Source organism: Delphinapterus leucas, chromosome 8 (genome assembly GCF_059928025.1).
Source record: "Delphinapterus leucas isolate spDelLeu-1000000601 "Yukka" chromosome 8, BTC_Dleu_Yukka2, whole genome shotgun sequence".
Taxonomy (NCBI): Eukaryota; Metazoa; Chordata; class Mammalia; order Artiodactyla; family Monodontidae; genus Delphinapterus; species Delphinapterus leucas.
Genome location: NC_143136.1, coordinates 8,301,753 through 8,328,075, shown reverse-complemented (window position 1 = coordinate 8,328,075; position 26,323 = coordinate 8,301,753). Strand labels below are relative to the sequence as shown.

At 45.3% G+C, this 26,323-nt stretch overlaps 1 protein-coding gene and 1 pseudogene across 3 annotated transcripts; one reads left to right on the top strand and one right to left on the bottom strand.

Annotated features, from left to right (window-relative positions):
- Positions 1 to 24: 24 nt before the first annotated feature.
- COPS7B (COP9 signalosome subunit 7B) lies at positions 25 to 26,018 on the top strand. 3 transcript variants are annotated; one of them, XM_022567963.3, is made up of 7 exons: positions 25 to 174; positions 7,154 to 7,331; positions 11,687 to 11,762; positions 14,021 to 14,109; positions 16,931 to 17,133; positions 19,016 to 19,121; positions 24,276 to 26,018. In XM_022567963.3, the coding sequence occupies exons 2-7, from the start codon at positions 7,170 to 7,172 to the stop codon at positions 24,432 to 24,434; spliced, it is 795 nt and encodes a 264-aa protein (XP_022423671.1). In that variant the 5' UTR covers positions 25 to 174; positions 7,154 to 7,169; the 3' UTR covers positions 24,435 to 26,018. The 3 variants fall into 3 exon arrangements, with proteins under 3 accessions (XP_022423671.1, XP_022423670.1, XP_089772349.1); XM_022567962.3 differs by lacking the exon at positions 25 to 174 and adding an exon at positions 5,356 to 5,452; XM_089916223.1 differs by lacking the exons at positions 25 to 174; positions 19,016 to 19,121 and adding an exon at positions 5,356 to 5,452.
- On the bottom strand, positions 8,764 to 9,809 carry LOC111172024 (large ribosomal subunit protein eL28 pseudogene; annotated as a pseudogene).
- Positions 26,019 to 26,323: the final 305 nt, after the last annotated feature.

The window sequence follows — 26,323 nt, the reverse complement described above, 5'->3', positions numbered from 1 at the left end:
TTCCAGTGTGCCGCGCAGTGCGCGCAAGTTCGTAAACCTGCTTCTGGGTTTCGTGGTTTCTGAATCCCTAGACTTGAAACCAGGCGGGAAGATCCTCTTCAGCCTCAAAAGATGACAGCCCACAGAGAGGTAACTTCTATTTGCATGGAACTCAGAAATCTCCTGCAAATCATGGTAAGGACGAAACAACAAACACAAACACTGATTAAATTATGAAAGATAATATAACAAATGACTCCTTCAAGTCGTGCTTGTTCGTTGGCCTGGGGCGCCGTTTAGGTGTTTTGCAGGGGTTTCTGGTGTGCTCCTGCGTTGGACTGAGAGAGATATCGATTGTACACTCAGAATATCAGTACAGTTAGACTTCAGAGAATTTGCTAATCCAACCCCTGTTATTTTTATATATGAAGAAACTGAGGCCCAGAGAGGCAAAGAGATTGTTGAGGGATCACAGCAAGTTGGGGCAGAGTTAGAATTCGGCTCTAAGTCTCCTGCAGTCTGGGCTTTTTCCACTACACTAGGGTGATGATATTTTTAGCAGCATGGCTATGCGATCTTACTCTCCTTGGTGAAGTCTTCCCATCACGGTTGAAACACCCAGAGGTGTTGTCTGCCATTTTCAGTAAACAATGTTGCCTGCCATTCCAGTAAACAACAACAAATTTTGGCCACCATCAAGCCATCAGCCACTGAAGCCACCCTTGAAGATGGGCCCAGAGGGGAATTCAGGATGGAGAAAAACAGGATACTTGCCCCAGATAATTAAGATGCATATCTAAGGAATAATTTCAATGAGCTCAGACACTTGCATCTTCCCATACATAGAAAAGCACTAAAATCATTTATTTGAGATGTCTGTTTTTTGTTGATTAGCAGTAATCTTTTGATGTTCAATTACATATTTTCTTTTCAGCAAAAACTCCTTTGTATCCTGGTTCCTCTGTTACCTCTTCGGAGCAGTTCCTCAGAGCTATCTGAGAGGCTGTCTCCTGGGCTATAGTCCTCAGTAAGGTCCCCAAATAAAACATAACTCACAACTTTTAGGTTGTGCGTTTTTCTTCAGTCGACATTAGGTAAACATTTATTTGGTGGCTTTCCTGCAAGTGAAGGAGTGCAATGTTTGTTTATCCTCAGTCTAGGTAAGACTTGGTATTTTGATTTGTTCTTTTTTACTCAAGGCGACATTTAATATGATTTCAGAAACTAGGTAAAATTGTAGCTTAAGGTTTCCTTGGAGATCTGCTATCTCTTTTCCTAGGCCTTCCTTCCTCTTCCTGTACCCCTTTCGCCTATCTGGGCACCCACCCAAGTTTTCCTTCCATGTAATTCAACAAACACCTTTTTCAGCTTATGTTATTTGCCAGACTCTCTGTTGGTAGAAGGTGGAAGGCATGGTCACTGCCACAAGCAAGATAACCATCTAGTTAGGGAAAAAAAGAGACTCCACTGAAATTCAAGATGAACTGTGATGAATGGCACAAAAGAAAGGACATTAGAATGCTACAGAGGCCCGCCTGGAAAGATATATTTCAGCTGGCAAAACTTGATGGAGGAAGTGGCATGGGTAGGATTTTTTTCTGTGTTAAAAAGTTTTATCTGTAAATCTTTTTTGTTAATGAAGTGTAACACATACAGCAAGAGCACAGTTTTGGCATATGTATACACCTGTCACCAACCCCCAAATCCAGATATTGAACATTTCCAGCACCCCTCCCAGGGTGCCCCTTCCCAGTTAGTGCTGCATCCTTCCATCCTGATAACCACTCTTCTGACTTCTATTACCATAGATCACTTTTGCTGTTCTTGAATTTCATTTAAATGTAATCATACAGTAAGTACAATATGAGTCTGGCCTTTTTTGTTCATCAATATTTTTGTGAGATTCATCCATGTTGTATGTAGCAGTATCTTTTTTTTTTAATTGCTAAGTAGTATTCCATTGTATGTATGTAGCACCATTTACCTTCTCTAGTGTTCATGGGCATTTTGGTTTTCATTTACCAGTTTCTGGCTTTTATTAACGAAGCTGCAATGAACATTCTTAAATGTTTCTTTTTGTGGACTCATGCATTTATTTCTAGGAGAGGAGTTGCTGGCTTGTGTGGTCGGCATACGATCAGCAATAGTAGATATTGCCAGTTTTCCAAAATGTTTGTACCAATTTTCACCTTCACCAGCAACATAAGAGAGTTCTATTTGACTCTTACCCTTGGCAATAGAGGGTGGTGTCAGTTTTTAAAATATTAGCCATTTTGGCTAAATGTGTTATCTCATTATAATTTTCATTTACATTGTCTTTGGTGTTGAGCCCTTGTCATATGCTTGTTGGCTACTTGATGTCCTCTTTTGTGAAGTGCCTGTTCAGGTCTTTTGCCCACTTTCTCAATTGGGCTAATTCTTATTGATTTGTTGTCCTTTATATAGTCTGGATATGGAGTTCCTTGTCCGATACATGCTTTGTATATATCTTTTCCAAGTTGGTGGCTTGCTTCTTTAGTCTTGTACTCGTGTCTTCTGAGAAGAGAAGTTCTTAATTTTAGTCAAGTGCCATAGTTCAATGCTTCCTTTTTATGATTAGTGCTTTTTGCATTGTTTAAATCTTTGCCTACATGGTTGGTGGAATTGGAACAGACAAATATGAGGGAAGAGCACTGCGAAAAGGAAGAGAGAGCAAGTTTGAGCATAGGCCCTGGTGTCAGAGAGGGAAGATGTGAGTCCTGTTAGGCCGGGAAGGCATGGAGTTTGGGCTCTAATGAGGTGGGGCGAGACAAAGCTGGATAGGTAGGAGGGAGGCATACTGAGAAGGGCCTTAACTGCAGCCTTGGAGTCTGGACATTATTCTGGAGGCCGGGGAGGCACAGCTGGAATATTTATGAACTTAAACAGAACTTAGTTGTTCTCCTTCCACCACTGACTTTGCTCCTTCTCCTCTGCAGCCCTGTCCTCTAACACCACCTCCAGACAGCTCTGGCCTCCCCAGCCAGAATCCTGGGGGGTATCTTCCTTTTCTATCCCTGCATTCAACTGGTCACCAGGTCTGATAGGTTCTGAGGTATCTAAATGTCTCCAACAATGTCCCTTCTATTTCATGCCCAGCTGCAGCTACCTTTGTTCAAGATCTCACAATCTCTTAACTGGAATACATCAGTCACCTCAAGGGTTTCCCAGCCTCCAGTTCTCTCCACATCCAATACATTCCTATAGCAGCTAGTGTCCAAAATGGCAATTATTCAGACCCCTCCACAGCTTAAAAACCCTAAATAGCTCCCCAGTGCCCTTAAGGTAAAACAAACAAACAAACTCTAAAAGAGTTGGCTCTTTCTTCCAGGCTCAACTCAAGCCTCATTTCCTCCAGAAGCCTTCCTTAAATCACCTCTCTCCAGGACACAGCCAGGAGCCTTATCTGTACCCCTGGGGCTCCTTGTGGCACCATCTGTCCTAGCCAGATGGACCTGTATCTCCCAGGAACCTTGAGCTTTCCCAGGTAGGAACTTTGCTGTATCTAGATTTTTACTGAGTATAGGGCTGTGCATGTGGTTTCCAAGAGCCTTGATGACCTGACTCCAGCTCTGTAGCCCTCATTTCTTACCCTTGAACCCTGGGTTCCAGTCACTGTGGGTTTCTTCTCTGCATTAGTGTATGCTGCACAGTGCAGGCCTCTGTGACTATGGTCACTGCCCTCTTTTCTTCCCCTTTTTGCCCATAAGATGCCCACTTTCTCTTCCCCAACACATTCCCTTCTGTGCTTCCAAAGTATTGTCATCTCTCTCTCATAGCACTTAACACATTGAAGCTTTTTGAGGGCAAGAACCTTGTCTTATCTTCATATAAACTTCTAGAACATAATACGTGCTAAAGAAAATTTTAAAATAGATGAATGCGTTGGTGCTCGTCTCCTTTGTATCTGTCTAATTTCTGCACTCGAATGCACGAAAGGTAAATAGGGTTTTTTTCCTCATCTTCAAGACCTGAAAGTCTGTGGTGTATACTTTAAAGGAACCAGCCTAAGTGTTCAGTTACATGGCATTCTTATCCATCTTCCAGGGGAGTTGGTAAGTACCAAATGCAACGCCACGAATGTCATTTTGGTCACAGAACCATTGTTGGCTCAACCCATCTTCTGCTTATTTTAAAATATTTTCTGAATAAAGATGAAGAACATGGTCTTGGCTTCAGATAGCCTGGGTTTCAAAGCAGACTTTTTTTTTTTAATTATTTTTGGCTGAGTTGGGTCTTCGTTGCTGCGCGTGGATTTTCTCTAGCTGCGGCGAGCAGGGGCTGCTCTTCGTTGTGGTGCGCGGGCTTCTCATTGCGGTGGCTTCTTTTGTTGCGGAGCACCGGCTCTAGGTGTGCAGGCTTCAGTAGTTGTGGCACGTGGGCTCAGCCGTGGTGGCTGGCAGGCTCTAGAGCGCAGGCTCAGTAGTTGTGGCACATGGGCTTAGTTGCTCTGCGGCATGTGGGCTCTTTCCGGACCGGGGCTCGAACCCGTGTGCCCTGAATTGGCAGGTGGATTCTTAACCACCGCGCCACCAGGGAAGCCCTCAAAGCAGACTTTCATACTTGCCGGCTTTTGGATTTTTTAATTAATTAATTAATGGCTGTGTTGGGTCTATGTTGCTGCGCGAGGGCTTTCTTTAGTTGCGGCGAGCAGGGGCTATTCTTTGCGGTGCGCGGGCTTCTCATTGTGGTGCCTTTTCTTGTTGTGGAGCACGGGCTGTAGGTGCACAGCCTTCAGTAGTTGTGGCATGCAGTCTCAGTAGTTGTGGCTCACGGGCTTAGTTACTCCATGATCTGTGGGACCTTTCCGGACCAGGGTTTGAACCTGTGTCCTCTGCATGGGCAGGTAGATCCTTAACCACTGCGCCACCAGGGAAGTCCCTGGCTTTTGGATTTTTAGGCTTAGTTATGTCACCTGAAAAATGGGAATAATATGACAGGCCTAGAGTTATTATGAGAATTCAGTGAGACAATGTACAGCACCTGGCACATGGAAAAACGCTCAGTAAACGGTAGTTATTAGGCTTAGTATGTCTCTGTACCCCGAGGGTAGCCACAGTCGCCCTACGGTACTTCTGAGGGTAAAGCTCGGACAAAGAGGATGGATTTAGGGCCCAGGATGGTGATGGCGATGGTTGGGGGACCAAGTACTGCCTAGGCTATATTCCTCTCCTCAGGGCCCCCACCCTGTCCTGGGCTACAGCCCAGTTCGGGACCCACTTTCCCCGGCCGGGGCCGCCCTGGAGGTCTGAGGCTGCAAACGCGGCGGGGGAACCTAGTGTGGGCGGAACTCGAATGCAGCGGCGGGAGGCTTCCGGGGGAGCCACAAGGGCAACGGGTCGGCGGAGGCAGAAAAGCGTCGGACGCCGGGCCGATCATGGACGCTTGACAACCTGCGGGCAGGCGCCGGGAGGCCAAGCCAGCGACCGAGAGGACGGAGAGGCGGCGAGGACAGGTAGGGGCCGGCGAGAGGGTGGGGCCCGGCGTGCCAGGTTCGTCTGGGCCGTCAGGCTTAGCGCCAGCCGTGGGAAAAGCCCTCGGCCACACCGCCCCGCCCCCGCTCCGGGGAGCGCGACCCGTGGCTCATCACCCTGCACCCGCGGCTCTGCTTGGAAGACGCCACCCGCCCTGAAGTCCACCCCAGTCCGCGACTCTCAGCATCCGCACCGCGGTTGCTCTCGCTTCCCCACCCGTAAAGGCTGCTCCTTTGCTCCTCTGCCGTCCATCAAAATAGCGCCTCCCCCTAGGACGGGAATTCATCTCCCCTGAGTTCCTAGCCGCCTCCTCGGGCTCTCCCACTACAGAAGAAAGCGATTATCGGCGCTTCCTCATCTCTTTGCCCCCGCGGGCTTTGCTCCTTAGGCCGAGGTTTTTTTGAGGGACCGAAGTTCTGTCCGTTTTTCTACCCCTTCTCCATCTCCACGCCCTGTCATTCAATGTGTTCGCACGTGTCCACTTGGAAGGAGGTTTTTGTTTTTCCTCTCCTAACCATCACCTTCCCCCGACATCTCCTTCCTACCTTCTCCCCCCAGTTTCCCCTTCCCTCAGCAACCTTTATTCCCTAGCACTTCATTTTTGCTGTTTCCGACAAGACCTTCTTAGGTAACCCTGGATGAAGCGACATACTTGATTTTGTAGTACTGTGAAAGGGCTGCCCCTCTTGATGCCTGCCTCCAAAGGAAAACTTAGTTTCTCTTGCACGAAGCTAACCTTTTTTGATTTATTGTCTTTTTCACTGTACTATACTTATTCATTTTGTCACACTGCCCAGTATATTATCATTTTTTGAGGAGTAATCTTTTCTCACGGAGAACTCCTGTAGAATAGGTACGCAGTGTGTGTGTTCACACACCCAGCTTGTAGTAAGTAGATTATATAGTTGAGGGACCCTCCTGTCCTAATGTCTTCAGGGTGGCAATAGTATATCTTCATTGTTTTCTCAAATCTTTTTATTGTTTTCTTGAGATTTTGTACAAATTCTGAAGTCGTGTTTGGTAAAATGTCACATATCAGTAGGAGGCCAAATAAAGGGATTTTCCTCATGGACTTACACAGCATGTATGTGTGTATTTTCTTAGTTTGAATATGTTGCTGCTTATCTTTCAAGATGATTTCCCCCTTTTTCTATCTGATCAATGACTTATTTGATAAATGGGCCATCTTTCTTGTCTGCTTTTTGTCTTTCCTTATCTGTATCTGGCTATAGGTGGGATTCTAATGACACACCGAAGCTGTAACTGATTGCTTTTGCTTACATCTGCTGCCTCTGTGTTTTGGCAAGATTCTCTGCTTCTTAACCAGAGTCTAAAAATGAGGTAGATATATCTACCTCATTTTTAGACACCTACTGAGATACTCCTGTGTGTTTCTTTAGGTCCTGGTTAGGTTTAAGGGCTTAGAAGGTGCTGCCTTTGGCAAAGGGCCAGATGGAATGAAGTGGCTTTTACTAAATGTATTTCAAACCTCAGAATAAGGACAAAATCCCTTGAACTCCCAGTTAAACGCTACCCATCTCACAAAGTGAGATCTGGACTGAGGAGCTGTTTTTTCCTTTTTGAATACTGTAAAATTAAAGTATTCTGATGTCTGATCCAGCATTAAATAGGCGTAGACTTTGCAAAGGAGAAGGAAGAATGAAATACTTTTCTTTGGACAGATCTCAAGACCAGAGAATGGCAGGTGAACAGAAACCCTCAAGTAACCTCCTGGAACAGTTTATCTTACTAGCCAAAGGCACCAGTGGCTCAGCCCTCACTGCTCTCATAAGCCAAGTTTTGGAGGCTCCTGGAGTATATGTCTTCGGAGAACTGCTGGAGCTGGCCAATGTGCAGGAGGTAAGAACAGTTTCTAAACAATTTTTCTATCTTCTTTGTTCTCAACCTTCCTGTGATTCTCCAGGTTTCCAAGGAATTTCCGTGCTGAAGCATTGTGGACCCATGAGATATCCTTTTGAGGAATTGGTGAGGCAGGGGAAGAGAGCAAGGATAATGTCCTGGGCTCCTTCTGGTCAATATTTTCATCTGAATTTGGGGCAAATTTTGATTGGGTTGCTAGTAATTTGAAAGATAGGGGAAAAAATCCAACTGAACCTGATGAATTAGAAAAGAAGAGTATAAGCATGGACTGATGTTTAACAGTCATTCTTAGGGACAAAAAACCTCCAGTGCAAATATAGACATTGAAAATTGGTCAGGTACATACATAGCAGAAAATGTTTGTTATTGAACATGAGATGGGCATGAATAAAGAATATATTGTTGGGCTTCCCTGGAGGCACAGTGGTTAAGAATCCGTCTGCCAGTGCAGGGGACATGGGTTCGAGCCCTGGTCCAGGAAGATCCCACATGTCACAGAGCAACTAAGCCTGTACGCCACAACTAATGAGCCTGCGCTCTAGAGCCCACGAGCCACAACTACTGAGCCCGCGTGCCACAGTTACTGAAGCTGGCATGCCTAGAGTCCATGCTCCGCAACAAGAGAAGCCACCTCAACAAGAAGCCTGTGTGCTGCAATGAAGAGTAGCCCCTGCTTGCCACAACTAGAGAAAGCCTGTGCGCAGCAACGAAGACCCAAAGCAGCCAAAAATAAATAAATTTATTTTAAAAAAAGAATATATTGTTCCTGTGAAAAGGGCAGTGTTGTGCTGAAGAAGGTGTGTAAAAAAGATATGACAGGGCTTCCCTGGTGGCGCAGTGGTTGAGAATCTGCCTGCCAATGCAGGGAACATGGGTTCGAGCCCTGGTCTTGGAAGATCCCACATGCCACGGAGCAACTAGGCCCGTGAGCCGCAACTACTGAGCCTGCACATCTGGAGCCTGTGCTCTGCAACAAGAGAGGCAGCGATAGGGCCCACGCACCGCGATGAAGAGTGGCCCCCGCTCGCCGCAACTAGAGAAAGCCCTCGCACAGAAATGAAGACCCAACACAGCCAAAAATAAAAAAAAAAAAAAGATTCCACATCTTCCCCCAACGTTGGCAAAAAAAAAAAAAAAAAAAAGATATGACATGAAAAGCTGGGAAGTAGTCCTTTTTGCTTTGTTTGCTTGTTTGATGTTGTTATTAAAACCTTGGGTATCACTTTTGGTTGTTGTGCCTTAAAAATGAGAAGATCTGGTGAAGAGTAATCAGGTGGAACAGACATGTAAAGCAACCTATACTTTTTCAACCTCTACTTCCCATTTTGGATATTTTTATATTTATTGATTGATACTTTTATATTGATTGATCGAAAAGTCTGGTGACATCTTTTTACTTTGGAGGATGTGCTCAGGAGCTCTTGGTAGGGTGGGTTGGCTTCCTCTTCACCATCACAGCTTCTTCCTGGCTGCCCAGGGTGGTGCCTGCTCTGCTGACGGCCACCATGTGCAGATCTGGGCAGTACTTGTTCTTGAGGATCATGTGCACGATGCTACTGAGCGTCGCCCAGGCATTCTTGTTGACGGTGGTCCACACATATGGGGTGGCTGACTTTTGCTGGCCAGTTCTTTTCTTCATGACACTAGGACACCTTTGCCATTGGCTGCTGGCTCCATGCCTGTAGCCCTGCTGTGAATCAGCCCGCTGTAGCAGAGGGAGTATGGGTCTTCACGTTACTGGACTTGCTGCTGTACATCTGCTTATTCCTCTTGGTTAGTAAACTTGAGCAGTTCCCCATGATCATCCATTGCAGATGTGTGGATGTAGCATCATTTCCTCTCCCTGCAACAGCTGGAAACAGGAAGACCTAGTTTTATTTATTTATTTATTTATTTGCGGTACGCGGGGCTCTCACTGTTGTGGCCTCTCCCGTTGCGGAGCACAGGCTCCGGACGTGCAGGCTCAGCGGCCATGGCTCACGGGCCCAGCCGCTCCGCAGCATGTGGGATCCTCTTGGACCGGGGCACGAACCCGCGTCCCCTGCATCGGCAGGTGGACTCTCAACCACTGCGCCACCAGGGAAGCCCCTAGTTTTATTTTTTAATTGTAAATTTTTATTTAATGTCAGCCTGGCTTGCTAGACTGTAAGCTCTGTGAGGGTAAGGTCAATTGTGCTCACCATTGTTTTCCTTAGAGCTTATTATGTAGCCTGACACACAGTAGGCTTTCAGTAAAAATTTAATTACCAGAGATAGAAAAGGAATCCTGTGAGGGAAATTTAAGAAAACTGAGTTGTTTTTTTTTAATAGGCTTTATTTCTTTAGAGCAGTTTTAGATTCACAGCAAAGTTGAGAGGAAGGTACAGAGAGTTCTAATATACCTTGTGCTCTTATACATGAATAGCCTGCCCCATTACCAATACCCGCCACCAGTGTGGAGCTACACTGGCACGTCATTATCACCCAAAGACCATAGTTTACATTAGGGATCACACTTGGTGTTTTATAGTCTATGGGTTTAGACAAATGTATAATGACATGTCCCATTACAGTATCATACAGAGTATTTGACTGCCCTAAAAGTCCTCTGTTCTGCCTCTTCATCCCTTCGTCCCCTCTAATCCCTGGCCACTGATCTTTTTACTTCTTTCAGAATGTTGTGTAGTTGGAATCATACATATGGAGCCTTTTCAGATTGGGTTCTTTCACTTAGTAATATTGCATTTAAATTTCCTCCCTGCTCTTTCATGGCTTGGTAGCTCATCATTTTTCAAAAGAAGAGATGACCAAAGGGTAGTGTGTTTCTTCAAGTTTGTGAAAAGCCTGAATGAATATGCCAGGTGGTTGTTTCATATGGAAGTTTGGGTAAGAGGAGATGGATGAAAATTAAAGCCAGAAAGACCTTGTTGACTTAGGCCAGTGGGAGAAATTTTGGAGTGTCTGCTTTAGAGAAAATAGTCTTTTATGGCTAGCTTTGTAATCGTCTGCCTGAAAAGTGGGGGCTAGATTTGATGGTCTCTTCCACTTATGATTCAGGGCCTCAGGAGATTCTCGGTAACCTGAGACAGTAGGCTGGGGTATTCAGATGCTAGAGTTCTCGTTGGAGTGCTTAGCAAATCACCCTTATCTTCCCATAGTTTGTTTTTTTCCATATGTGAGCTGGTAATAAGCTAGCTGCCTTTCAGTGGTCAGAAATTACAGACGTGGTTTTTGGAAGCTTTTTTTAAAAGATGGTTAAAATCAAGTGGTATTGTTGGTGTCCACAGAATACCACTTGGTTCCTGTTTAGACTTTATTGAGTTTGGTAAATTGGAAGAGTAACAGGTAGATATTCGTGAGTAAGGGAGACACCCAGTTACGGTAACTGGCAGCAGAGCAGAGTAGAGCGGTTCCTGGCAGAACAGTATCTCTTTCGTTTTTCTTCTCCAGATGATGCTTTGCCATTAGCATTAGCGAGGAATAAGTAATTCTAATGAAAACTTTTATTTGGGGCTGGTATCCTGGTTTCCTGTCGCAGCTGGGCTGTTCTCTCATGCCTTATGCTGTGCTAATCTCCAGCATTCACAGTCCACATGTAGTCCTGAAGCTTGGAGCCAACCCTACACTTTTTTCAGTTTGGATTGATAGTGGCTTGTGCTGTACCCGCCAAGCTGGTATATTGACAAGGCTGCTCCAGTCTGTTTTTTTTTAAACTTATTTATTTGATTTATTTTTGGCTGTGTTGGGCCTTTGTTGCTGTGCACGGGTCTTTCCCTAGTTGTGGAGAGCGAGGGCTACTGTTCGTTGCATTGCGCGGGCTTCTCATTGCAGTGGCTTCTCTCGTTGTGGAGCACAGGCTCTAGGCGCGCGGGCTCAGTAGTTGTTGTGCATGGGTTCTAGAGTGCAGGCTCAGTAGTTGTGGCGCACGGGCTTAGTGCTCCGCCGCATGTGGGATCTTCCCGGACCAGGAGTTGAACCCGTGTCCCCTGCATTGGCAGGCGGATTCTTAACCACTGCGCCACCAGGGAAGTCCCTCCAGTCTGTTTTGATGGCAGGGGAATCCTGAGCAATCCTGAACTGCTCCCAGTGCTTACTGCTTTGTGTGTGGGTGCGTCTGTGTGACAAAAGTAGCTCCTGGGCATGCTCTGTGCAGTATAAAGCATGTATTCCTGAGAGAGAAAAATTAAACTTGGGGCCTTATTTATTTTTTCCCGAAGACTCAAAGAGTTGGGAGGGACCTCAGGGACCAAGCAATAAAACGGTCAGAACTGTGGCATGTGATCACCTGCCCTCTTCTTGAACACTGCAGTGATTGGTAGCTCGGTCTGTGAACTGCTTTTTCTTTTCCTCCTCAGCTTGCAGAAGGAGGTAATGCTGCTTATTTGCAGTTGCTGAATCTGTTTGCCTATGGAACATACCCAGATTACATAGGTGAGTTGGTTAAGATCCTCCAAAGACTTTTCTTTATTTTGTTGCTCTGTCTGGATATGTTGCCTTCATGAGGGTCACTGAGGTCTGGGATATAAAACATGGGGTGGTATCTTCCTAACCTGGCTGTTTCTCATTTTACTGTGCTCTGTAAGTGACCTCCCATGAGGACTTTCGTTCCCACCTTTTATTTCCCAGTGGGTAAATGGGGACTATGTTAATGCTCATCCATAAATATAGCCCTTGTTTATTTTCCAGATGAGATTCTTGAGGACTGGTGTTTGTAGAACACTTGGAGTGTTGTGAAATGTCAGAATACTTTGTAAAGTATTTAAGCGTTGTAAATATTATCTAAATACTATCATCATATTGAAGAAAGTTTGGAAAACAGGGAGAAAGTCACTTGTACTCCCATTAAACTACTGTTAGCATTATGGTGCTGGACTTTTCTTCCTTGTGCTTGTGCTTTCTGATATGTAGGTGTAAGTAGATTATGTATACCATTTTATATCTTGCTTTATTCACTTATTTCATAGGCATTTATCCATGTTTTAAGTCTTTGTAGTCATTTTTAATATTCCATAATCGAATACTCCATAATCTACTTACCCCATTCTCTTTTGTAGATCATTTGAGTCATTGTATTGATAAATTAGAATCTTAAATATCAGGAATGAGGTGCATGAATGTCCAAACACTAACTTACTTTCCACCCAAGCCATTTTTGTCTGGCTTCCCTAGTTTATTTTAGTGATAATGACATAGGCCTGGCAGTTTTTTTTAGTGGTATGACTCAGGGTCTTCTCTACTATGTCCTCGACTTCCCCTTTTTTCTCATTTTCTTTCTCCATGGTCACTTCTACTTACTCGGTGCTGCTGCCAGACTGGACAGTTTGCCACTTGCCAGCTTTTTCTGACCTTCACTTTGTTCCAGTGTGTGTATCCTTTGTTTCCATCCTCACTAAAGAGCAGCATTTTACAGACTCTAGAACCAGGATTCTTGCATTATATTCTGTGTCCACTTCAATAGTTGTGTGTTCTTTGGTAAATTAAATGGTCTTCTGTACCTCAGTCTCCTTATCTGTAAAATGGGAGTAATAAAAAGGTCCACAATCCCTTATCTGCACTTCTTGGGCTAGATGTTTCATAATTTAGAATTTTGGGGACTTTAAAAAGGTAATATGATGCATATACTTTTTTATGTAACACCCTCGAGAGATGTGGGCAGCACCGGTAGTCAATCACATTCACAGTTTTGCAGCAAAACAAATGAATATTCACAACAAGTGGGATAAAAAGCCTAACTCAATTTAGGTCATGATTTGCCACCAAATGAATTTCAGCACCGTGCTCAAGGGAGGAAAAGCAGTGTGGATTCACCTTTTTGGAATCCAGCATTATGGATAAGGAATTGAAGACATTTGGAATCTGTCTTGTGGGGCTGTTGTGAGGACTAACTGGATGTGTGTGTATATGAATGGATCTGTGTGTGCACTTACACTAAGTAAAGCTTGCCATATACGTTGCCTTGGCTGGTGCCATTGCTGTTGCTATTATTGTTATTGCTAAAGTTTTGCCTGTCCTTCAAGGATCATCTCATAGTCCACCTTTCTTTCTTTTTGTCTCCTGTACCTCCCCAGTTCCCCAGTGTGACTGCACTCGCTTGCACTCTCTCTTTTTTCTCTCCCCCTCTCTCTGTTTCCCTTTCTGCCTCTCCCCCACCTCCTCACCCTCTTGTTCTCTTCTGGTAGTTTGTACCTTTCTTCTGGTAGTTCTCTTGCATTTGTAGCTGTTGAAACATTGGATGGTAAGACTGAGGACAAGTCCAGGGCCATCGAGTTGCACAACTCTGGGTGGTAGTTGGTGCTCCTGGAGTTGCGGAGTGTAGCAGCCCTGACAAGCCCCGTCTGTTCCCCTTGAATCACTTAAGACAGTGCATTGCACATAACAGACGCTCAGTGAAGACATGTTGAAAATAGTACTCCAGTAAGAGAATTGTCATATCGTTTCGTGCACTCATGCCTGGCTTCTTAGGAGACTAAGGTTCTTGTGTGTAGAGATTCAGTTTTGTCTTCTTTGGTAGCACATGGTATTTCAGAGAAGATGGGAGGTGCTTATGGAACATTTGCCTAGTGAATAAGTGCAGAGTCATGACAGTGATTCAATAGCAGGTTTGATGTGGGGAGTTGGTGTGCTTATTCCATGAAGAAATCCTAATTTTATTTTGTGTCTTGATTTTTGTGGTGGGTGGGACTGAGCAGCCAACAAGGAGAGCCTGCCAGAACTGAGCACAGCTCAGCAGAACAAGCTGAAACACCTTACCATCGTGAGCTTGGCGTCAAGGATGAAGGTACGGTCCAAACCCTTTCCTGTCTTCCTCCTTACCTCGAGGCAGGTGTCGCATTGGCATCAGGGTGGGAACTCCCAGCTACACACAATAGAGTTGCATCATAAATGCATAAAATTTGCCTGGCAAAGGACAAAAGAGAAAAACATAACAGTTAAAATAGTGTAGATAATTACTCACCATTCCATTTAGGAAAAGTATGCCCAGGAGTGATTGTGAATCAGCAGGTCTCAGCTCTGGCATGCCGTGGTAGCCCACGTGCTGTGAGCATTTTGCCGTGCTTAAAGGAGACTGCTGTTTCAAGAGACAGATTTTTCAAACAGCAAGGCATCTCAAGGCAAGTTAACTGCTTCAGCTGTTGCTCAGTGCACAGTGAACTGTTCCCATGCTGGAGGAAGAACTTGCTATGTTGAACTTACTGAGAGATGGATTTTTTAATATGCTGCCTTCCTCTGGGGATTTTCAAGGTTAATTATACTAATTGGAATTTTTGCCTTCTATGCTAACTTCTCACCCTAACCTTCTGTAAGATACCACTCCACTATATCTCTGAGTTCTTCTTTTTAGAAGAAGACGTGCAACCAACTGCTCATAGCCATTAACCAAGAAGATCCAGGTTTGATTAATTTATAGTTGATTTTTGGCTCTCTGCCCAATCCCAGCCTAAATGTCTATAAGTTTTTGTGGGGCTGTGCCTTTGAAAAAGTTTGCTTTTTGCATTTCCCCTCTGTGATTGAGCTGGAGAGATGTATATTTGTTCTTGGATTGCTGTTTCACGTGATAAAATTATTTTATCTGGCCTAATCACAAATTTCTGATTCTCAGCTGGGCACTTCAGGTGGGAGGCCTATTTTGTTAGGAAATGAGGACCTGAATTTTTTTTTTTGTCCTGATCATGAACTTCTCAAGTGTAGCAAAGAGTAGGAGCGACTTTTTCCCTCGTTTCTGCAACCTGTCATTCTTTTTTTTTTTTTTAACATCTTTATTGGAGTATAATTGCTTTACAATGGTGTGTTAGTTTCTGCTGTACAACAAAGTGAATCAGCTATACATATACTTATATCCCCATATCTCCTCCCTCTTGTGTCTCCCTCCCACCCTCCGTATCCCATGCCTCTAGGTGGTCACAAAGCACCGAGCTGATCTTGCTATGCGGCTGCTTCCCACTAGCTATCTGTTTTACATTTGGTAGTGTGTATATTTCCATGCCACCTTCTCACTTTGTCCCAGCTTACCCTTACCCCTCCCCGTGTCCTCAAGTCCATTCTCTACCTCTGCATCTTTATTCCTGTCCTGCCCCTAGGTTCTTCAGAACCATTTTTTTTTTTTTTTTAGATTCCATACATATGTGTTAGCATATGGTATTTGTTTTTCTCTTTCTTACTTACTTCACTCTGTATGACAGTCTCTAGGTCCATCCACCTCACTACAAATAACTCAATTTCGTTTCTTTTTTATGGCTGAATAATATTCCACTGTATATATGTGCCACCTTTTCTTTATCCACTCATCTGTCGCTGGACACTTAGGTTGCTTCCACGTCCTGGCTATTGTAAATAGAGCTGCAGTGAACATTGTGGTACATGACTCTTTGAATTATGGTTTTCTCAGGGTATATGCCCAGTAGTGGGATTGCTGGGTTGTGTGGTAGTTCTATTTTTAGTTTTTTAAGGAACCTCCATACTGTTCTCCATAGTGGCTGTATCAATTTACATTCCCACCAACAGTGCAAGAGGGTACCCTTTTCTCCACACCCTCTCCAGCATTTATTGTTTCTAGATTTTTTGATGATGGCCATTCTGACTGGTGTGAGGTGATACCTCATTGTAGTTTTGATTTGCATTTCTCTAATGATTACTGACGTTGAGCATCCTTTCATGTGTTTGTTGGCAGTCTGTATATCTTCTTTGGAGAAATGTCTATTTAGGTCTTCTGCCCATTTTGGATTGGGTTGTTTGTTTTTTTGTTATTGAGCTGCATGAGCTGCTTGTATATTTTGGAGATTAATCGTTTGTCCAACCTGTCATTCTAAGCCCCTGTACCAACCCTGGATTTCAGACCTTTAGTCATAGAAAACCCCCCAGGTATGTTTGCCCTCTTCTCCTCATATATCTTCCTCCTGTTTCTGCAGATTTGATTGCTGTGTTAATTTTCAAACTAATAGTGCTGTGTCATAGGATTTACAGAAAACTGGTATTTAGATATCCAGTTGTCTTGGAGTCATGCCGAATGTTGGTACAGTCCATTACAGGACTACTGTTGGGGAATTGACATTGGTTGTCAGAGACCAAGAAAACATGTAAACTTCAGGATGACCTCTGAGCTTGCAGTATCCACTGGCCACCTGTAGGTGGATGCATTAGACTGTAAGATTTTTAATTGTGCTCTGCTGGGCAAGCAGCCAGTTTGTGTGTCCAGTGTCTGAGATTCTTTGGAGTTTTTTTTGATGATCTGGCGTCTTATACAAATTCTGCCAGCTTCCAAAAGGCAGCAGAGTGCCAGATACTGAGGATATCCCTTTTTCCTCTAGAAAGAGTCTTTGGGATCTCTAAGAGTGTGCTTCAGAGCATGAAAGCTGGAAGCTGAGCAAAGTCCAGGAGGCAGGGGATGGAGGAGAACACATTCCTAGATGCTGTGGGTCTTGTTTGGATCCCACAGGTCTCAGCTCATTTATCCATCTCTTGTTGCCATAGATGTTAATAATTACCACTAGACTGCATTTCCCAAAGCCCTGAGGCATATGTTGGCTATCTGAGTAATAACTTGAATTTTCTTTAATGTTTACCAATGGTTTTTGTAAACATCACATGTACCTTATCTGTAGTGTATCCCCTACTCCGTGCTGCTGAAGGACCTGGAGATGCGGAATCTCCGGGAACTGGAAGACCTCATCATCGAGGCTGTCTACACTGATATCATCCAGGGCAAGCTGGATCAGCGAAACCAGCTGCTAGAAGTGGATTTCTGCATTGGCCGTGACATCCGAAAGAAAGATATCAATAATATTGTCAAGACCTTGCATGAATGGTGAGGCTCAAAGAAGGAGGTGCCCCCCTCTTTAGGGAGGGGATACCTAGCATGCCCTCTATGCCTCTGTTTGGGGAAATGTGGTCTCCAGGTATCAGCTGGGGCTGCCTGGGAGCTGGGGCCTTGGGACAGCAAGCTAGGGAGTGGGGCTGCATTTGTGACTACAGCTGTGTGGCAGTAGGAATCACTTCAGGCTTCCTAGTGCCATGGTTGTAAAATAGTTCTTGTCCTATGCAGTTGGGGGCTATTTAGTAGCAGGCTGTAAAATGCCCAGAGTTGGCAGGTGGAGCCTCTGAAGCCTCGCTGTGTGACACTGATCCTGTGCGTTGCAGACTCACCCTCAGTGTTTGACCAAGCTTGGGAATTAGTGTTGGTAAGATTCTTTGGATAAGAGAACCAAGTTCGGCATCAGTAACGTTGGGCTAGTGTTTGTAAAACACTGTGAAGGATATTAAAGGCAAGGAATGGGTTATTCTAAGTTGGAACACAGACTCATATACAGAATATTTGATAACCATATTCTGGTATATGAAAGGAAGTGGAACATTTGCATGTACTCCATTTTAATGGAATTTGATGTTCGCAAGAGCTGTTGCACGTTCTACACGGATTTGTCATGGTGTGATTCAAGACTGAGTTGTGAAGGAGGGCCAGGGTGAGAGTATAATTGGAGGTGAGGAGAGTGTGTTCCCAGGCGGCACATGGCACGTTGGAGGCCATGAAGCAGAGTAGGCAGACTGTGCAGAGGGCTGGGGTTCATTTTGTCTTTAAACAGACTGACTCTCTAGCTTAGCCTCTAGGGGTGTGTATCCAGGGATGTACAGACTGACTCTCTGGCTTAGCCTCTAGGGGTGTGTATCCAGGGATGTACAGCCCAGCTTTGACCCTCTGGGGGTCCACAGCCCCCTAAGTTTCCCTCACTTCAGCTACTGTTGGATCCCCAGGCATGTACTTGCCCACCGTTTACCCCAGGTTCTGTCCCAAGTGTGACTCCAGACCCCTTCCCTTTACAACATCTGACACAAGCAGGAACTTTCAAAAGATTTTAAGATGGTGAAGTCAGACTAAATGGGAAATAAACTTAGAAAACACCCCTAACATGAAAATGGTCTGGCATACAAAATCTAGGTTTCCAGTCCCACTAAAGTTGGCTGTCTTTTCCCGTTTTTGAGATGACTGACACCGTCTTTCACCTCCATAGTCTGGCTTCAACGTGTTTGCATCCAGAGGGCCTATTCTAGCCCCCATTCCTGGATGTTTACTAGTACGAATTCCTACAACTTGTTTTTATGCATTGGAGTTAGATTTGAAACAAAATTGGTATGTAGAGTGGCACCACAAATACGCAGAATGTTCCCAACTGTTGACTCTAAAGTGGAGGGTATGTGGCTATTTATTGTACTATACCTTCAACTTTTTTTTTAACGTATTAAAATTTTCAAAATAAAAAGTGGGGAAAATGATATAATGAGGAGGGGGTGGCAGTTGGGAAGTAACACACTTCTGAGAAAAAGGGCAATCTTCAAAATAGGATGCTTTTAGAAAGAAATTTTTCTGTTGAGAAAACTGATTGATCAGTGCCATCTGTGAAGTCCCTCCTAATTCCTTTAATTGCACAGTCCGCGAAGCTTTCACATGGGATACAAAGGTTGGAAATTAAAGCTGTATTCTAAGAAACCACCCCACATCGTCCATGTTTGTTTCCATATGCCCTATGTTATGTATTCAGAAACACCTGTCTTTTGGAAGGAGTGAAGGGGCAAGAGCCCTGGCAGACGGAGTGTTACAGGAAGTCTCTAAGGAATCGGGGAGGGAGATTTGGGAGGCTGCAGGACAACTACCAGGCTTTTCTGGGGCTCAGGGCTGGTTATCTCTTATATAGGTGCGATGGCTGCGAGGCAGTCCTGCTGGGCATCGAGCAGCAAGTTCTGAGAGCCAACCAGTACAAGGAGAACCACAGCCGAACTCAGCAGCAGGTAGAGGCTGAGGTGAGGAAGAGAACGCCTGTCCCCACTCCAGGGTATCCCTGTTTGTCCCTTGTCTTGTGATCTTGGCGTAGATGAAACAGCACTCACTCGCTTGTGGGCACTGGGTGAGGTGCTGGGGTAGAGGTGAGTGTGACCCAGGCACTCCTCTTGGTGCTGTCCGTCTCGTTTCTGATTCCTGGTCACCAGAGCGTGAGCGGGCTTGGAGAGCGGAATGTTGTAATTCCTCAGTTTACACGCACTTTGCAGCTGTAGAGCAAAAGAAACAAGTTTGGGGATGGGTCTTAAAGATGGATGGAGGGATGGTGGTTACCAGGCGGGGCAGAGGGCGGGGTGCGGCTGGGCTGGGGCACATGGGGCTTCAAGGCCCCGGTGCTGCTCTGCCTCTTAAGTTGTGTGGTGGGTGCACAGTGTTCATTGTATTCTTCTCTAATCTGTATGTGTATGTTGTAACCTTTTAAAATGCATGATATGTTTCATCTTGAAAAAGGAAAAAAGGGAAAAGATTTGGTGGATGAAATGCAGGTGAAGATAAAAGTGTGTGATTGTGGTGTTAGACGCCTGGTTGTTCAGGACATTTTTAGCCTCTGGGAGAGACGCAGGCTCCAGCCCTTGAGTTAGTGGGCGTTTGTCTGCCTATAGCCTGGACACCTGTGGAGCCATCTCCCAATTTGTTTGGAGCCCTGAAGATCAGAATTTTAGCACTGAAAGTCCTTTTCTAGCGTGATGGAGCTTGAAGCATTAATGGTATTTAATGAATTTTAGAAGTCAGGTATCCTAGAGTGTAGCAGAATGGGACCCAGAGTTACAGCTAAGGAACATAAGAAATAAGTAGTTGTGCCTTTCTAAGGGGGATTTGTAAAATTTGAAGATTTCCCCTGCTCTGTTGTATGTACTCCTTGAAAATAAAACCTGGTCTTTGTAAGCCCAGCTCCTTGTCCCATGCCTAATGAGCACATAACAGGTGCTCAAATGAGTGTTTATATTTCAGGCACACCCTATAAGTGTCAGTGGACTGCTGAACTCTGCTTTCATGAACTAGAGTGCATTTATTTCAGATACACACATCCCTGTATATATATGCATACCTACTCTGTGAATGTTCCATCCACTGTAAATTTTTAACTCTACTTCTAGCCAAAGAAGTGTGAGCTATATTTAATTTAGCATTAGTCAAAGACAGATGCAATTAGGAAAGTAAGCCTGCGGCTTCTCTAATAAGCTCTGTGATCCCCTTCTTGAATATTTTGGTCTCTTCTCTGACCTGGGATTGATGTCTGAGCAAAGTAGGACAGTATTCACTGATTCTTCCCTGTACATCAAACCCTGGAAACAGTAGATTTGCAGGTGAAACGCCCACCTGACCTGGGATAGCCTGAAACACTCTTAAACCTGGTTGGTGGCCCAGGAGGAGGAGTCTGATCGCTACTGGCTGCCCCATTGTGCTTGGACTGTTGCTAATTGTGTGGCAGGTGGTGGGCTTGACTGTGGTCGTTTGCAAAACTGAATGATAACTGGTTTTAGAATTTTGAATGGCTCAAGTTTATTTCCAGAAAAAATGGCATCTGATGAAGGAAGACACTGCCTAATGTTGAGGCACGACCAATACGTAGACAACGGTGTGAGCTCCCTAGATTATGGTTATTAAATGAGAGCCAGCACACGTGGATTAGCTCTCAGTGGCCCACTGCTGGAAAACACAGCTGGCAGAGCCTGATGCTGCCACCAGGTGGCAGTAAGGATTTGATTAAGTTTGAGAGAAAGAAATTTGAGGAAACCTCCAAGGTCACCTCCACTACCAATTAAAACAGTTTACTAATTTAATAATCTTCTAGGAAATCTAGAACAGACAAGTATGAGAAGAGTGGGAGCATGGTCAAAGCCCAGAGCCTTGACAGTTTTTCCATTCACAAATGCATGATCTGGCTACTATGTGTAGGATGCTGACCGTCCCCCAGCTGAAGGCACATGGAAGGTGCTCACTAAATATTTGTTGAGTTGAAAATAAAACAGATCTACTACAAACACAGCTGTAATTCTGTCCTATTCTGCTTGTATTTATGCTTCCGTTACTCTTGACTTAACTTTTTTTTTTTTTTTTGTGGTATGCGGGCCTCTCACTGTTGTGGCCTCTCCTGTTGCGGAGCACAGGCTCCGGACGCACAGGCTCAGCGGCCATGGCTCACGGGCCCAGCTGCTCTGTGGCATGTGGAATCTTCCCGGACCGGGGCACAAACCCGCGTCCCCTGCATCGGCAGGCGGACTCTCAACCACTGTGCCACCAGGGAAGCCCTTGACTTAACTTTTATAGTCATTTTCTCAACTGAGTTGATCTTTTCTTTATTTGTCCTTAAGTTGGATTGCTTGTTCCCAGAGGGGAAAACTTGACGTTTTTCTCCCAAAATCTTATAACAGCAGCTATCTTCTGTTGAGGATTAGCTTTAAGAGTCTAACCTCTTAGCGAAGGCAGCCCTATCACAAACTGCCTAAGAATATTCTCTCCTTCTAGTTTTTCACAGAAATAGCGCATAATTAGTTACAATTCCAGCATGTTCTATCTCCTGGAGGAGATAGAACAATAACATTATGAGCTGTGTCATTACCTCTGAGCAGATACTCTGGAGGGGAGGTAATGATCACCTCCACAAAGCACCTCCTCATTTACATTTGATTTTGGAGTGTATTTTTCTTTATATTTCAGTGTGCTTATAAGTTTGATATTCTCTGGAATGTCAATCTGTAGTTCTTGCTGCATTCACAAAATAGGCTGTGTTCCGGTCAGGTAGGTAATAGAGCATAACTGGACAAAGTAAGCTCTGTTTTTCTTTATGTAGAAAATGCCCCAGGAGTTAAGTTAGTGACAGATCTTGAGCCTGTTGGCTGTGTGGTGCGCCAAGAGTGTGCTTCTCGGTGCTTCCGGGAGTGCTTCTCTCCATCTCCCCGTTCTTCTTTTCTATGTAACCCTTTCCCCACTGTGCACTCTACTTCTGTTGTCTCCCTTTGCTCTGCCCCATAGCTCAAAGAGGTTTTCCTACCCTAAGACTCTCTTCTTTCTCCTTTTGCCTGAATATTTAAAGTCTCTAGTAGAACTAGGCTGTGATTTTGTTAGCAGGCGCAGTCCCACCTGAAAATTCCTGAGGTCCATGATTTGAGGGGCTTGACAAACTCTAGGTCATCTGGGGTAATGGGATGGGGATGGCCTGCAAGCCAGACTACTCAAGGAAGAAAATAAGAAGGATCAGGGGCATTTAGGCCAAAGAAGACAAGTCTGCGGGATATTAGTCGTCGTTTAAAGGGCGGCTCTGTGAAAGAGGAGTTAGACTTCTCAGGATTGTTTCTTGAAGCTGAGATGGGCTTAACTGGTGGACCTACATGAGTGGCCACTCTTGGGTCCCGGAAGGAGCTATCTGCAGGTAGACCTGCACAGCTATTACAAAAAGCTAGTTGACTCTTAACTCCCCTTCAACTATGAGAGTCTGTTATTGGCTCAGCAGTCTACTTTGTGAGTTCCCTGTGTTTAAAATGCTAACAATCAAACTGATTGAGCATGACATAGGGCCCACTGTGAGCCATGTCATCCCCCCCATCCAGGCTGAGGCCTTGTTTAAGATAAAGGGCCTCATTTCTTAGGCTAAGAGACACTTGCCCAAGAAGCCCTCTTTTTCCCTATGGCGCGTTTACCTGACTGTGGAGGATTCAACTTTGTCAGTACGTAGTCTTACTGGAAGCTAGATGTGAACTCCTGAAACACAGAGGAGACACAGCACACAGGAGGCCACCATCTGAGAGTGAGAGGGTGCTGCCAGGCAATATAGGTTGAGGGGAGGCTAGTGGTCAGGACGGGTTTGTGGAAGAGGTAGGGTCAGAGGTGGCTAGCGAAGGAGGAGGCTTGCCCAGGCTGGAATAACAGGGTGCAGGAAAGGCAACAAGGCAGAAGAAATGACTGCTTCTGGGTGTGAGGCCGGGGACTAGCGTGGCTCTGGTGGAGGGCACATGTTGTGGAAGGGAAGGAAGGTACAGGGTCTTGAGTGGCGTGTCAGAAGTGCAGAACAAACCAGGTTTTTCCTTGGGGTAAGTCTCATTTCTTTTTCTGGCTTTCCAGGGTCACTGAGCACCTGAAATAATAGCTTACTGGGAGATAGTTTCTATAAGAAAAAGCTGCTTGAGGAGGTAAATAGGCATTTGAATGAATGCTTAGAAAACATATCAAACTGGACAAACCTTGTTATTTTATAAAGCAGTGATAACGGAGAAATCACATTTCTTAATCTCTCCCCCAAGGCCTTCAAAATACACTGAAGTGAAACAACAGTCTCTTTTATTTATTTATTTAAAAATTTTATTTGTTTATTTTTGGCTGCGTTGGGTCTTCGTTGCTGCATGCGGGCTTTCTCTAGTTGAGGTGAGCGGGGGCTACTCTTCGTTGCGGTGCGCGGGCCTCTCATTGCGGTGGCTTCTTGATGCGGAACATGGGCTCTAGGCACGCGGGCTTCAGTAGTTGTGGCTCGCGGGCTCTAGAGTGGAGGCTCAGTAGTTGTGGCGCACGGGCTTAGTTGTTCTGCGGCATGTGGGATCTTCCCGGACCAGGGCTCAAACCTGTGTCCCCTGTTAATTGAAGAAAGGAACGCTGAAAACAGTACTGTGGTCGCATTTTTCTTTTACTACATTTTTTGTCATTTGTCACTTAGTTGGCTGAAGTTTATCCTCTAGTTGCTTATTCAAGAAGGGCTCGTGGGAATTCGGGAATTGTATTCCCAAAGTTCTGGTGAAAATATCTGTGGTTTCATATGTGAACAGTAATGAGCTGAGTATAGCATCTTGTGTCACCCTTTCTTTTCCTATGGCCATTTTTACCAGTGCTTTCTTTCACTTGCTGTGTTGTACCTTTTTGCCAAATGGTCCACTACCACTTGGCTTATTCCCCATTTTCAACCAAGAAAGCATTAGTTCCACTTTTTTGCTTGACTCATTTCCATGTATCTTCCATGAGCAGCCCCTGCTTGTTTCTCCTCATCGGAGTTTCTGAAGATAATCTCAGATTTTCTTGCAGAGGATTCTGGCTTCTTCCCTTGAGTGGCCCCCTTTATAGCGAGAACAAGTTGCAGTGAGTTTCTGGCGCTTACAAGCTGACCACACCAATTCTGTGTCTCCCTCCAGGTTACCAACATCAAGAAGACACTCAAAGCTACCGCGTCCTCCTCAGCTCAGGAGATGGAGCAACAGTTGGCTGAACGAGAGTGTCCCCCCCATGCTGAGCAGAGGCAGCCCACTAAGAAGATGTCCAAAGTGAAAGGTCTGGTCTCCAGCCGCCACTAGGGCCGGCTGGGGCAGCTGGCACTCACCAGGCCTGGGTCAGGTGGGGAGGGGACACCAAGGGCCTATTTCCTCCCCTCTCTACCTTCCATGAGTTCCAGACCTGCCCATCCCCTCACCAGCGCCTCCCCCCACATTGGTACTGTTCCAGAAGAACCATTAACTCCCTTCCCTCTCCCACTCCCTCTTCCCCAGTTGCTCCCTTCAGACTCAGGGGCTCCACGGATGCCATCCCAACAGGGCCAGACACTGCCCAGCTTCCCTCCAGGAGGTTCTTGTCTCTGTCTAAGGGCTTGTATCCCTCCCAGTTTTTCTTTTGCTTCGTGTCATTTTGTCAGGCTGGTCATAAGCTGGAAGCAGCTTTAACTGGCCCACAGGGATGACTGCGAAGGAGGCCCCTCTCTGAGTGACGGGAGGCACTCCTTCTCCAGCCCCATGTGCCACAGTGCCCACCATGGTGCAGGCGCTCTAGCCAGGTATCAGAATGCTTTGTTTTCCCTCTCCTGCCTTATCCCTTGTTGGCAGCTCAGATCAGGCCATGGAGGGATGTGATGCTGGGCTATGTTTACTAAACCTGCGGGTTTTCAGCCTCTTAACGCCCAGCTCCAGTCTCTCATTAGTTGGGAGCACCGGGCTGTTAACCTCTGGAATCTGAGCACCCGTAGGGGTCGCTGCGGGTCTGCTGGGTGACGGAAGTTTCTTCCGGCTTGGTGCTCTCCGCTGGCCTCGCTCCCTGCTGCCTCTGACCACTCGGACTGGTTTTTGGTGTGAAGGCCCCGGCCGCCCACTGGGGCTGTCTGCCAACACTTGTTCTCCCGAGATCTTTAATTCTTCCCGCCTGCATCCGTGGTGGGGATGGTGGTGTTGAGGCCCCTCTGTCTGGTGAAGGATCTGTTGCTGCTTCTGTCTCTTTCTTCCCACCCTCCCTGGCTGGTGACCCAGAGCCCTCTGATGATGGCATTCTCCTGGCAAGAGAAAAGGACTTGACTAGCCTTTCTGAACTTGAACAGTTTCAGGTTATATTTTAATTTTTTTTTTTTTTTTTTGTACAGGTTCTGATTCTAATACATTTCAACATGCTTTTTTCCCCCCTCGTGTCAATATTTGTTATAGACTAATCGCCGGGGAGTTTCACCTGGTTGGAGGGTGGGGTGTGTGTATGTGTGCGTGTGGTGGTGTTTTTTTTTTAAGGGGAGGTGGAGGTCCTGGACTGATATTAAAGAGAGAAAAAGCACATTTTAGAGAACAAAATAAAAGTAGATTTAATGTATGTGACTGTGGAATGTGAGGTTGCATAGCTGGTAGATCCTGAGGGGCTAGAATTAGGGTGGTTCAGGGAAAATGTGATACTGTTTCAGTGCCATGGTTAAAAAATGGATTTCTCCTTTTTCCAAAATGTCCAACAGCTGCCTACCATTGATCAAATGTTAACAAAACACTCATGTTTCCCTTTTTATGATTTATGTCCCCATATAACATTATGCCCAGCTGGAGGGTTTAATTCCCAAAGTATGTTTCATGAAACCCTTTGATAGATGCTCTGTGGAAAAGGGGTTCTGTTGTTAAATAAATTCGGCACATCCTGCATCCCATATCCTCACTGGAAATTCATTGTTAAGGTCTCAAAGAAGGCCTGGGGGAGGAAGCCTGTTCCCAACACTGATTTCACCACCAAATCCTTTTTTGGTAATATTTAGTGGAACACATTTTGGGGAAATTTTTGGAAACGTATTTCTCAAAAACACCTCCCAGCCTTATAGGTTTTTCCAGCTATTCTTTCCAGACACAAAACAGTCACTCTCACTCTGGCAAGTGGTCTTCCATCCTTATCTTTCCCACTGGGGAGTGGACTAGGTAGGAAGCGTGACTCACTTGTATGAAATGTGTGACCA

What these genes read in the sequence shown, in the direction of transcription:
- COPS7B (XM_022567963.3), top strand. Translation starts at nt 7,170, where the DNA reads ATGGCAGGTGAACAGAAACCCTCAAGTAACCTCCTGGAACAGTTTATC. An exon ending in AGCTGGCCAATGTGCAGGAG is followed by an intron (nt 7,332 to 11,686) that starts GTAAGAACAGTT and finishes TTTCCTCCTCAG; the next exon opens with CTTGCAGAAGGAGGTAATGC. An exon ending in GTCAAGACCTTGCATGAATG is followed by an intron (nt 17,134 to 19,015) that starts GTGAGGCTCAAA and finishes TCTCTTATATAG; the next exon opens with GTGCGATGGCTGCGAGGCAG.